The 12532-nt window shown below is 46.1% G+C and overlaps 1 protein-coding gene across 6 annotated transcripts in view; it reads right to left on the bottom strand.

Moving 5' to 3' along the window:
* Positions 1-1282: 1282 nt before the first annotated feature.
* The window catches only part of ANKDD1A (ankyrin repeat and death domain containing 1A), a 35204-nt gene continuing 23954 nt past the window's right edge, over positions 1283-12532 (bottom strand). For 3 of the 6 annotated variants that reach the window (XM_081048678.1, XM_081048679.1, XM_081048682.1), the window contains 5 exons: positions 11617-11712; positions 10335-10433; positions 8836-8931; positions 6307-6511; positions 1283-4503 (listed from right to left, as the gene is read on the bottom strand). In XM_081048678.1, coding sequence (XP_080904804.1) covers positions 4118-4503; positions 6307-6511; positions 8836-8931; positions 10335-10433; positions 11617-11712 — 882 coding nt within the window. In that variant the 3' untranslated portion in view covers positions 1283-4117. Of the gene's footprint in view, positions 4504-6306; positions 6512-8835; positions 8932-10334; positions 10434-11616; positions 11716-12532 lie in introns of all 6 variants that reach the window. The other 3 variants (XM_081048677.1, XM_081048681.1, XM_081048680.1) reach the window with 2 other exon arrangements.

The following is a 12532-nucleotide window of genomic DNA, read 5'->3' as shown; positions in this document are numbered from 1 at the left end:
GACAACTGTCCTGAGTTACGGAAGCACTTGGTAAACCGTGAAGGCAGGGCTTGCTGTTTTTAACTATTAGCATTGAGGCTTCTTGGAGGCTGCCATAGTTTCACTGTGTGTGTTTTGACTTCCAGCAAGGAGCCTCCTTTGGGCAGGGCCATGCCACCCATGGCCAGCAGCCCCCACCTCACCTGGTATAGTAATGAACTGCAGGGGACTGCCCTCGACTTTCTTTTCAAATTCTCCCAGTATGAGCCATGCCCCCTAACAGCTTTAACTGCTCCCAGACTCTATACCCTGATTATTGCCATTTCCAGCCCTGACTGATTTTGAGTGCTGGCCTTGACTGTCTATTCAGACCTATTAGGCCACTCTTCTAAAGGCACCTCAGACTCTACTGGCAAAAGCCACAACCATGTCCCGCCCTGCCCAAACCTGCCCCTTCTCTCCCAAACCCCATCATCTCAGTTCCCAGTGTCATTGTTCCTCAGATGCCCCAGCTAGAAATTCAGCCATCTTAGACCCCACCCCACCCCTCCACCCCCATGTCTCAGGCTGAAGCAGATGCTGAGATGAAACTTTGGGTGCAGGATATTTATTAAGTATCAAAGGAAGAACAGTTGTGTGAGGAAGATGGACTGGGCAGAGGGAGAAGTTGAGCTGTGATCCAGGCCCAACCAAGCACTGGCCGACTGGGTGGGGAGCTCTGGAGCTGGTATAATAGTACCCGCTGGAATAGTCTCACAGAGGGCGAAATGGCCAGGCCCTCTGCCCCTCCCTCCTCCCTCCGTGCTTCCTGTGTTCCAGCCACACCATTCCCCAAACTTACATCCTTCCCCCCCACACACACACCCCCCACCGTGACATTGCAGACTGTGCTTTTTGCTTGGAATGTGCTTTGCCTACTCGATCTTCTCTCTGAGTTTCTCACCTTCTTCCCCCTTACCTTCTCCAAGGAAGAATAAATCCCATCGTTCTCTGCGTACACCAGTTATAGCACCAACTGCATTATATTCCATTATTGGTATCCGAGCCCCCTCCCCACGCTCCCTCCCACCCCCCACCCTCCAGGCCTCAAGCTTCCAGAGGGCAGGAACTGTGGGCTACTCAGCTCTGCGTCGCGGCTCCCAGCAGACTGCCTGGCACAGAAGACACTCAGTAAATACGGATTGCTGGTGGTGAGTTGAGCGATTGTGGTTCCACAGAACCAATCCACAACAGCTTGTCTGATTTGAAAGTTTGCTATAAATCTCCCAAACCAAAGAAACAGGTATTGAATTTGACAGCTATCTCAACATTTCAATTTTATTTTAAGAACTTGCTTTGTCTTGAAAAAACATAGAAAATTCATTGTGCAAAATTCATCCAGAGGGATGATCTAAGTCCTGTGTGGGGAAAAAAAACACAAAAAGCCTTTCACAAATGGAAGAGATGGAAGAGGAGTTTTCCACCTCCACACAACACATGCAGAGGGAGTGCGCCACGCGGCATGGAGGCTGCGCGTGCTGTGCTGGCCTCGGAATCCAACACTGAATCCAACATCCCAGACCCCCGGCAAGGCCCACCTCTCAGATCACCTGACGATAAAATGGGCTGGTTTCAAAGCCTCTTTTTCTTTCTTTTCATAAATTTTAGGGTTCTTTTAATTAAGACTTTTTTTTTTTCAGTTTAAGAATACAGCATATATAGTACAGCGTTCCAATTACTCCTATCCACGGCACAGTTTCCCCTGTATTAACTTGCATTAGCGTTAGTATAATGTTTCCAGGTTTATCTGTAGGATAAATTCCTGGATGGGGGATTGTTGGGTCAGTGGATAAAAATGTATTTGTAATTTTGGCAGATACTGTGAAATTGCCTTTCGGATTATTGTACCATTTGAACTCCCATCGTCCAGGTGTGATCGCTGAATCCTCTTTCAGCTCAAATGATTTTTATTCTATCTCCTTCTCAGGGCTCACGCCCAATGGGTAACTTTGTGGGAGATTTTCTAAGATGTGGGCTCCTCAACGGGCCACAGCCAACTGTGCCACATGCAAGAGAGCTCAAATTAGACAGAAACAGCTTTCAGGCAGAACTTCTAGGCTTCTTGCACAGATAATTCTCTACACGCTGTGATACTGTGAAGCTTGCAGAGTCCCATTTCTCTGGAACCACACTCCTACTGGTTTGGCTGAACCATGCAGTGCCCTGTGCTTGCCTGGCACCTGAATTAAAGGCAAAACTCCCGATCAGCTGTGCTGTCCAATGCGGTTGCCACTTGCCACAGGTGCCTATTTAAATTTCCAATCATTAAAATTAAATAAAATGTAAAACTCAGTTTCTTGGTCCCACTAGCCACGTTTCAGGTGTTCAGGAGCCACAGGTGGCTAGTGGCAAACACATTTGTGGCACAGATCCAGAGCAGTCCCACCGTCCCAGGAAGTTCTGTGGGCTAGTGCCAAGCCTTTGTATGGCGCTATTAAAAAGGAGAAGAATGACAACTAAATGCAAGGTGTGACCGTGGGCTGAATTCTTGTTTGGAAAAAGGACATGAATGGCTGAAATTTTAAAAATTGAATAAGATCTGAAGATAAGCTAATAGTATCGTATCAATGTTCATTTCCTGGTGTTGGAAAGTATACTGTGGTTATGTAAGATGTGAATCTTTGGGGAAGCTGTATTGTGAGAACTATTTGGAAATTCCTTGTACTATTTCTGCAACTTTTTCGTAAGTCTGAAATGCTTTCAAAATAAAAAGTTTTAAAACGTCAAACGATAAAACAGGAGGGAAAAATCAGACTGTGTGCCTCCTGGAACTGTCCGAGTGTACAAATCAACTTGGGAGCAGTCACAGCTGTGGCGTAAGAGTAGCATTCCTAACAGCCAGTGGCTGAGTTAAGGGCGGCCCATTTTGTAAGTGATGGATGGAGCCCTTCACCGGGTAGAGGAGACAGCGATGCTGGGTTTGGCTCCTGATCTCACCACTTAATTAGCTTCTTATCCACCCTGAGCCCATGTCCTCTCTGAAAAGATGCCCCTTGTACCTCAGAGAACTGCGGTGAGGCTCTGAGATGATGGAGATGAAAGTGAGCTGAGAGATGTGAAGGACCATACCTATGGGAAGGGATTCCCTATAAAACCTGAGACAGGCTCCTGCATTTGCCTTTCTAGGCCGGCATGACTATGTGTTTCAGTAGAAGCAGCTGGAGGTCTGTTAACAGTGATTTTTTTCAAAGCCCTTAATGGTAGTCATCTTTCGTGTGGTGCCCCCACTCTGCGGTCCCATGCTCCTGACGGTCCAGCGCCTCCGGTTACATGGCTGTGCACCTCCTGGGGGCACTCAGATCGGCATTTGCTGTCTTCCTGATGCTTTCTGCAAAAGACAAGATTCCTATTGCCTCATGTTGCCTAAGCTCTGTGTCACAGGGCTGGTTTTAGGTTTTAATTGGCTGCCAGAATTTGTGCTAAAAGAAGAAGCAACAATAATATTTAAGAATATTTGGGAAAAATTAAAAAGTCACACCCAATTCCTTTACTCTGAAATGACACTTTTCCTACCTTGCCTGTAGCTGTGAAATAGCCACCGTGCCAGGGGCTTTCCTGTTTGCCCTCAAGAAGATGCTATCAATGTTTTTCCTTGTTGCCATGGCACTCACATAGACTTCATTACTATTGGAGACTGCCGGATACCACATCCTGTGGCATTTCGGAAAGCACCACGCCGGTGGACATTATGTGTTTTAATGGCCATTAAGGCTTTGTCATCATGGGCTGACCTTGTTTTTAATGAGGGATTAGTACTAGAACCTTTTATCCCACTTGCCTGATGGTTCCCTGGATTCCAAACCAGGCGTTTGGGAATAACACTTTTTTTTTTTTTAATTTAGGAAACCCATTTATTAAACCCATTTAATAGCTAGGATTCAAAGGCTGCTGTGGCCTCAGAAATTTTATTTGACCAGATCTGATTGGTTCAACTCATATTAAGCCAGTTCTGGCCCATATGTCTTAATGTTTGTGAAAAGACCTCTGCAGGCTATTCCAGCCTCATTCCAAACTGGAAAGAAAAAAAAAAGAAAGTACAGAGGGCTGGAGGGGAAGAGACTGTAGCGTCAGTGGTTTTAGGACTGCGAGTTCGTAGGAATCATCTGGGCCATGTCCTCATTGCATAAATGGAGAACCCAGCGCCAGGAGGCACCGTGATTTGCCCCAGGCTCTGCCTGAGTTCCAGAAGGAGGCAGAGCGAGGACAAGGGATCTGGAAGGTTCACAGTCAGCTCTTGACCTTGTGGTTTGAGCAGCCCTTGGAAGGTCCTCCCGCATTCCAGTGGGGCCATGGAGCTCTGACCCTGGGGCCCCGGGCTGCCCTGAGCTGGAGCTGGGCAGGGGACACTCTTACCAGCCAGGTCCCTCCTGCCAATGGCTACGAGGCCCTCGAAGAGCGCTTTGCTGGGGTTCTCACCCTTCGTGACCACACCGTGCAGCCAGATGAGCAGCATCCGGTGGCCGTGCTCCTGGTAGCTCTTGGTGCCTGAGGACCAGGAAGGAGAAACAGAGCGGGAGAAGGAGCCCACTTAGCATGCGCCAGGTCTGAGCACGTGTCTATGCCGCCCTGTGCCGCCTGTTGAACACCAGGATCTTCTCCCATGCTCCCGCGGAGCTCAGCCCAGAGATGGAGAGGGGAGGGGAGGAGCAGCCTCAGATGAGGTGGGGGCCGGGATTTTGTGTTGGGGACTCTTGAACCTCCCCAGCCCCAGGCTTTCTCCTGAGCACCCACCATGCATGCTGTTGGTGTCACTCCTAAGAGAGCAATAATTGGCACTCGTTGTGATACCACGATGCCCTCGACTGTAGGTTTCATCCCTAGCTGATCACAGTGGTCTGTGCCTTGCATGATGGTCCATTCTACAGATGAGCTGGCTCAGTCAGACAGAGCTGGCCATGTTCTTTCCCTGCATCAGGGGTTCTCAACGCTAAGTGCTCATTGGGAACACCTAGAAAGCTTTAGAATACAGTGACACCTGGGTTCCCCTGACCCCCCAAGATTCCCACATACTTGGGTCTGGGTGCAGCCTGGGCACTGAGTGGTGTTGAAGCTCCTCAAGTAATTCCAACATACAAGCATGTTTGGAAAATAAGTGCCTGCACTCTTCAGGGCAGGTAGTAGAGTTGACCTGGTATTAAATTCTGTGACTAGGTCTGCTCTCCCAGCTGAAGACACACGCACACACGCACACACGCAGGCACAGCCAACAGCGCAGGTCAGTCTTGTCACTGTGTCCTCTGACTTTCTGGCCCTCAGCAGGTGCTTCCTCATGGTGCTGCCCTTCGTGTGGCAGTTCTGTTTGACCCATTGATTCGCTAGCCCTTGCCTCCAGCCCCATAATTTACCGGAGCTCCTTTACCATCTACGGAAGTTCTTATCTGATAAGTTCTTATCTTATCACTTTTGTACTCCTTGCTCTATTCCACTAATTGGTCTGCATATTTTTGTGTCAGGTATCTCTCTGTGTCAATTATTTTAACTTTATAAATGGTTGAGTCCGGTTGGGTTAGACCCTCTTTATTTTTTTTCCTCAGAATATTCATTTATATATACCCTGTTTATTCTTTCAGGTGAACTGTAGAAATCCTTAGTCAAGTTTTAGAAACCTCTTATATTCATTTAAAATTGGATCAAAGTTTCAATCTAATTTGGGAAAAATCAATATCTACATGACACTTTTTTTCTAGCTGGGAATACAAAATGTCATTTCACTTACCCAAGTCTTCTTTTATAGGTTAACGAATAATACAAATACCATGGTGTTTGTGTATTTTATCATATATTTAGCCATTTCATTGCATTATTTTATTCTAAGAGTTTTTCAATTGATTCTTCTGGACTTCCTGTGTATATAATTATAGCATCTGATAATTTCTCTCTTCCTTTCCAATATTTGTACTCCTTATTTCTGTTTCTGTTTCATGCCTTAGTACCAGAGCCAAATTTTCCAAACAGATGTTAAATAATAGTGGCGACAGCAGCTCCTCGCTTTTTACTGGGAGTGCCTTTAGTTTCATGTATGAATGATGCATATCAGCTCCAGCTGATTCATGAAGAACGTGAAGTTCACAGGTCAATCGGGAGGGAAAGGCAGAGGCCACACAGCGTGTGCAAAGGCCGGGAGGAATGAAAAAGCACCCGGTGTGCTGGAAATGACATGTGGCTTCACGTGGCTGGGCTGTGGGTGCCATAGGCTTTTCCACCAGAAGCACAGAAAACTGAACACACCTCAAGGGCGCCAACCCCTCCGCCCGCTGATTGCTCTGTGGTGCCAAGCCCAGGTGGTACCTGTCCACTGTTGCTCGATGGCCTGGATGTGGGCCTCAGTGAACTCCCAGCAACACGCAAGCTTCTTCCACTCGTGGGGCCGTAGATATTTGGAGGCCAGTCGCCACAGCACAGAGCGTAGCTGCTGTGTTTCCTGTTGATGGTCCTGCTTAAAGGTCAAGTTTTTCCCAGACGGGTCACTAGGGTCCCTGCAGGAGAGGTGGTCCTGTGGGGCAGATCCCAAAAGTGCAGCAGCCGTCTCAGGGAAATCCCTGCCAGGCTCTCCCTTGTGATGCTGGACTGGGACCTGGGGCTTACTGTCCACTGCTCTGGTGTCTGCCTCTATTCTTTGTCTTAACCTCAGGAACCCGAGCTACTCACACTGTTCCTCCATCCAGAATTCCTTGCTTTGCCTCCCTGTCCCTCAACTCCGTTGCCACAGTCAAAAGACCACCCAAATGCCACCTCTTCCAGGGAGGCTTCCCAAGTCCTCTTTTTTCTGCGTTTCTATATTACAGCTGTCAGCAGAATGATAGCAGCTGTGGCTGACACCAAGCAAACCAAGAACCAGGCACTGGACTTGCTGAATTCCAACTAGTTATGGGCAGAGTTACAGAATTCTTTCTATGCAAAGCAGGTGATAAAATGAGAGGTTACAAAAGAATTATGTAATAGCATAAATGAAACCCACAAAAGCCTAAATAAAGGAGTAAAGGCAGAGTTACAGTTGTTAAAAGCTCATGGTGAGAAAAATCACCCTGGTGTCTGCATGTTCCATCCTGGTCAACAGTGGCCAGTCACCTGTGAGGTGATGAACTGGGAGCTTGGCTCTCACCTGGGGTGTTAAAAAACATTTCCTTAGAGCACTGTTCTCAGCTACGACTGTACATTGTGATCATCTGGGAGCTTTAAGAACTACTGACACTTGGTCCCCAGGCCAAGATTCCGAATGAATTGGCCTGAGGGTAAGGAGGGGGAATTTGTGATTCTAACTGCATCTCTGCCTTACTGTTGAGAACTTTTAAAGAGTGAGGTGGTTTAGAATTAATCTCAGAGATGAATCATTTCATCAAATGCTTGGTATCCATATCTTGGGGTTACATTTAGGAGTCATCTGCTGCAAAAGGTTTGTAAAGTTTGTGAGGATCTAGCCTGTCAGTGAAAGAGAACATCTTATGATTCCTACTGAAATTTGCTATCCATCAACTGATTTTGGAATAGTGATTTTGTTACTTGAGAGGTGTAAGAGAAGTTTGCTAAGTTTGTAAACAATATTAGAATGTCTAAGATACTTGAAATTTGCTTTATTTGTTGATTTAATTTATTGGATTTGCTAGGATAATTTAAGATTTAGGAAGCATTTGAAATGCTTAAAATGAAAATCTAGCATATTAAATGTATTCATTCAGTTTAAAATGTTTATTGTAATTTAATTAAGTTTAAACATGGGACCAAACACTAATCCAAAGGCTTCTTGAAAGTGACTGTTAAAATTTACTAGGTTCCGCGTTTCCCCGAAAACAAGACCTAGCTGGACAATCAGCTCTAATGCATCTTTTGGAGCAAAAATTAATATAAGATCCTGTGTTATATTATATCATATTATATTACATTATATTACACTACACTATATTACATTATATTACATTATATTATAATATATTATATCATATTATATATTGATTTCTTATAGTAAAATAAGACCGGGTCTTATATTAATTTTTGCTCCAAAAGATGCATTAGAGCTGATTGTCCGGCTAGGTCTCATTTTCGGGGAAACGCAGTTGTATAAATAGAATAATAAGATTTATAAAATGAATTTAAAAGTTTAAGGAAAACTAGTTTTCAAATTTGTAGTATATTGAGTATTAATTTTTAAAATTGAAGTAAATGTAAAAATTATTTTCTGTGTATAAAAACAACCTTTGGGGTGGCCGGTTAGCTCAGTTGGTTAGAGTGTGGTGCTAATAACACCAAGGTTGCTGGTTCTATCCCCACATGGGCCACTGTGAGCTGTGCACTCCTTAGAAAACAAACAAACCAAAAAAAAATCCCTCAGACACCAAAAAAATTCCCCACCCCTCATTGCTGACAACAAGCATAGTAAATGTATAGCCTTCCATAAGCCACTATTTCCCAATTCCACAGCAGACATCACTAATCAATCCTAACACACTTTTCTTCTGGGCTCAGAAAATTCCCTGAACACAACACCCCAAGCAGCAGTTCCAATCACCTAAAGATGGCAGTGAACTGGAACCAACTGGCCATCTCTTTGTCCATGCGTGCATGCATTCATCCATCAACCAAGAGTGGCAGTAATGTCCAGTAGTCTCTCCACACTGGCATGGACCTAAGTCAGCCTCGTTTCACTGTGGTTTGGGTGCCCCACCCCCCCAGACCCTTACAGACAACTCTGGTGGTAGGTAAGGCAGAGATTATCACCACCTTGGAAACTGAGGGGCACCTGAATTGGTCAAAGCCAGCTCCATCTGAAGCCAAAGCCGCTCCCTTTCCAACGCGGAAAGACCAAGCACAGGGTCTCAGTACCTTCTCCCATCTGTAGAAACGATCCGCTTTTATGATCATGTCCACCAGGCTGATGTGGTTGCTGCGGGCAGCCACTGCCAGGGCGGTTTTTCCTTGCTGCAAGTAAGAAGAGAAAAGGGCAGTTAGGCTGTCTACAGGAGGGGTGAAGGGTGGCTTCGAGCACTGACTACAAACCCTGCTGCCCAAAGAAACCAGTTTCCAGTAGTCTACACTGGAGAACAGAAAGGCTTTCTGGGCATGACCAGAGAGGTGGAAAAATCACAGAAAGAATATGGTAATAATAATAATGCCAGCCACCTCCTCCTGTGTTTCCTTAGAACTTAGGAAGCCTTTAAGAGTTTATGAATCGCAGCCTGCATAACTTGTTACCAGCTCCATTTCTCAGATGTAAGCAAGGCCCAGAGATGAGGCTTGGGCTCATTGTGAAGCGTTCGCCCACCTTCCCTCAGGCTTCCAGCCCTTGGCTCCCAGCGTCCTGTACAGTGCTTGCCTCCATCACCCCCAAGGACCTGTGGGGAGATGGGAAGCACCTCTTCGAGTTTGGCCAGCTGCCCTGGGGCCCAGCTTAAAGCAGGGGAGCCCTTGCCAGGCCGAGCTTCAGGGCCTGGTCCTGCCCCCAACCCTTCTCACAACATCCCAAGGGCTAGCCTTACTGGGCCACAAGTACGAACACCCTTTCCCTCATGAGCCTGAGACCTCCTCACCCTCCTATCAAGTCTTCACTCATCCTGGACGTCCAGCCACCTGAGGAGGTTAGCTGCCTCCGAGGTATGATGAGCTGGGAGCCTTCCCACAACCCTATCCTACAAGGAGGGGACTGTGGCATGGTGATGGCTGCTCCTCTCTCCACTCCCCCTCCCCACTGCCCACCAGGTACATCAAGGTGCTTAGAATCTGATGAGGGCCCTAAAACAGAAGAAAACCATATCACAGACCTAGATGAGGAGAAGGGTCATTGTGGGGACAGAGCCAGGAGAGCAGTTTCCAGGCTCTTGGCCTCATGTGGAAAGGTGCTGGCTCAGGTAGTAGATGGCCATCAGCTGTGACTCGTTGGCCATCAGCCATTACCAGTTAGCCATTAGCCACTAATATAACTGCCGTGGCTAGTTGGTGAGTTGGTTGGCAGAGAAGCGGCCCGCAGATTGTGGATCGTGTGGCTCCTGCTTCCTGTGTCTCCAACCCAACCGCCAGCGAAAGTATAGTGGTATGAACCCCCCATCCATGGCTCCGTGGGTGTTCTTTTTTGGCTCATCATAATCTGCGTTCTTGTGCAGGGAGCGGGACTAGAGTCCCTGCATGACAGGCATGCCAAGTGCTGAAGGCCCTCCGAGGAGGCAGGGAAGGTGGAGGAGGGGCAGGAAGGCTTCCTGGAAGAGGCTGCCTTTGAGCTGATATGTAAGGGATGGGAGGATTTGACACCCTGAGAGCAGGAGGCATTTGCATCAGGGTCTCTGGAAAAGAGGGAGCTTGAAAGGAATGCTGCATGTGAGCAGAGGTACCTTATCTCTCAGCTTTAAGTTAACCCCCGCGACCAGGAGCATCTCTGCTATGTCCTGCCAGGCGTGCTCTGCAGCAAGGTGGAGCGGTGTCTGCTGCCTCTGCAGAAGAAGCCAAGGGGACGGGGTAGCAGAAAAGCATGGAAGGGTGGCCTCAGGCTCAACGTCAAGACAGGACCAAGGTGGTTACATTCCCAGCTGGGCTTTAATAAAGTTTCTCTAAGAAGTTATAAGGGAAGATAAACTGGGTTTAATCATGAACATTATACTCAGCAGAGAACAAAGAAGTGGAGAGAACAAAGCAATACTACCACTTGCTAGTCCACCTAAGTCAACCTCAGTAATGATCCTAGTATATCTCTCCTATAGTCTTTTCTTCAATGCAGAGTGTTCTTAGTTTTATGGCTTTACATATTTGAGATCACCCTGTATATACATTGTGATACATTGTGCATCTATTTTTCTGGTAATGTTGTGGTTGAGAGCCCACTGGCCCATGTGGGAATCGAACCGGCACAATGGTTCGATACCATTGTGCATCTATTACCTAACGTAATACTTTCCATATAGTATAAATGCTGATCAACACCATTTTTAATAGCTCCATAATAGTCCGTCTGTACCTAATCACTTCACCGTTATTAAATTTTGGGGTCATTTTCAAATTGAAGACTGATAAACAGTACTGCAATTAATATCTTTGTACATGAGCTCTTAACATATTTCTTGAAGCTCAATTCTCAGACATACAAATACTGACCATTTTAATGATATAGGATATATCCTGCCAAATTGCTTTCTACCGCTAGTGGTTGTGAGTACCAGCACTGTGGACGATATGGTTGGGAGGTGGGTTGTGGGGAGGAGAATTTTTAAAAGCTCCCAACAGGACTCTCAACACCTTCAGGACTTGGAGCCTCTTGTTATTACACAAGACTGCCCAGTCCCCTCTGACCTGGGAATTTTTTCCTAAGGCAAAAAAAAAAAAAAAAAAAAAAAAAAAAAAAAAAAAATCAACGAAAGGAAAAGGTTAAGTGTAGGAAGATGTTTACTGCAGAGATATATATATATCATGGCAAAAACTTGGCAACAACCAACATGTTCAAAATAGTGGAAGAGTTAATAAAATGATTTTACCTTCAACGCATATTCAAAGAGCTGTTTCCAAGCTAAAACAGCAATTCCTCAGCTCTGGGCCATGCTAGTAGATGGGAGCCAGGCCCCGCCAGATGGGCAGGGCACCCAGAGGCTCCATGGGGCCCATGTGGTTCCTGCAGCCACTTACCTTGTCGATGGCATCCAGCTCACTGTTGGCATCAATGAGGAGCTGGACCAGGGCAGGGAAGTTGTGTCTCACAGCCAGGTGAATTGGAGAGGCACCCTGCTGAGGGGAGAGACACACGGATCAACTGATGGGTCCCTCCCAAGGCTGCCCAGCTGCAGGTGGGTGCTAGGAGATGGGACTAGGGAGGGGTATACATCGTGCTTTTGGGTGTGGAGGGTGGCATGAGGCATTTATAGCCCCAAAGCCTGAATCCCTGGAGTCCAAAACTGAGCCTTAAGCGGGAACCTGAAGACCCAAGTTTGAGACTTTGCTATGCCAGGAACTCACTATGTGACTTTGGGCAAGTCATTTCCCTTCTCCACTACTCTTCATCTGGAACAGAAAAAGAACATTAGGTAGAAACTAAAGAATCTGAAAAAAGTATGGATTTTAGTAATAATGTATTGACATTGGTTCATCCATGATAACAAATATAGGATATCAATGTAAGATGGACTACACTAACAGGGGACCTGGCTGTGGGGTGTGTGATATGAGAACTCTCTGCACTGCCTTTGCAACTTTTATGTGAAACTAAATATATTCTAAAATAAAAAGTTTAGGAAATGCTTCAAAACCGTGTGAATAGTATGCTAAAAGGGGTGGGGGGTGTGGAAAGACCCAAACAATTATGTCCAACTAACTTTTGACAAAAGTGTAAAAGCAACTCAATGGAGAAATGTTAGATAACCTTTTCAATAAATGGTGTCAGAGCAATTGATCTTCCACAAGCAAAAAGACAGAGAGAGAGAAAGAGAGAGAGAGAGAGAGGCTCAACTGAAACCTCACACCTTATACAAAATTGACGCAAAATGGAGGATCACTGACTTAAAATAAAACTATAAAACTTTTAGAAAAAACATAGGAGGAAAACTTC

This window comes from Rhinolophus hipposideros (genome assembly GCF_964194185.1).
Source record: "Rhinolophus hipposideros genome assembly, chromosome: 5".
Classification (NCBI taxonomy): domain Eukaryota; kingdom Metazoa; phylum Chordata; class Mammalia; order Chiroptera; family Rhinolophidae; genus Rhinolophus; species Rhinolophus hipposideros.
The sequence above is the reverse complement of the archived record's forward strand: the minus strand, read 5'-3'. Positions and strand labels throughout refer to the sequence as shown.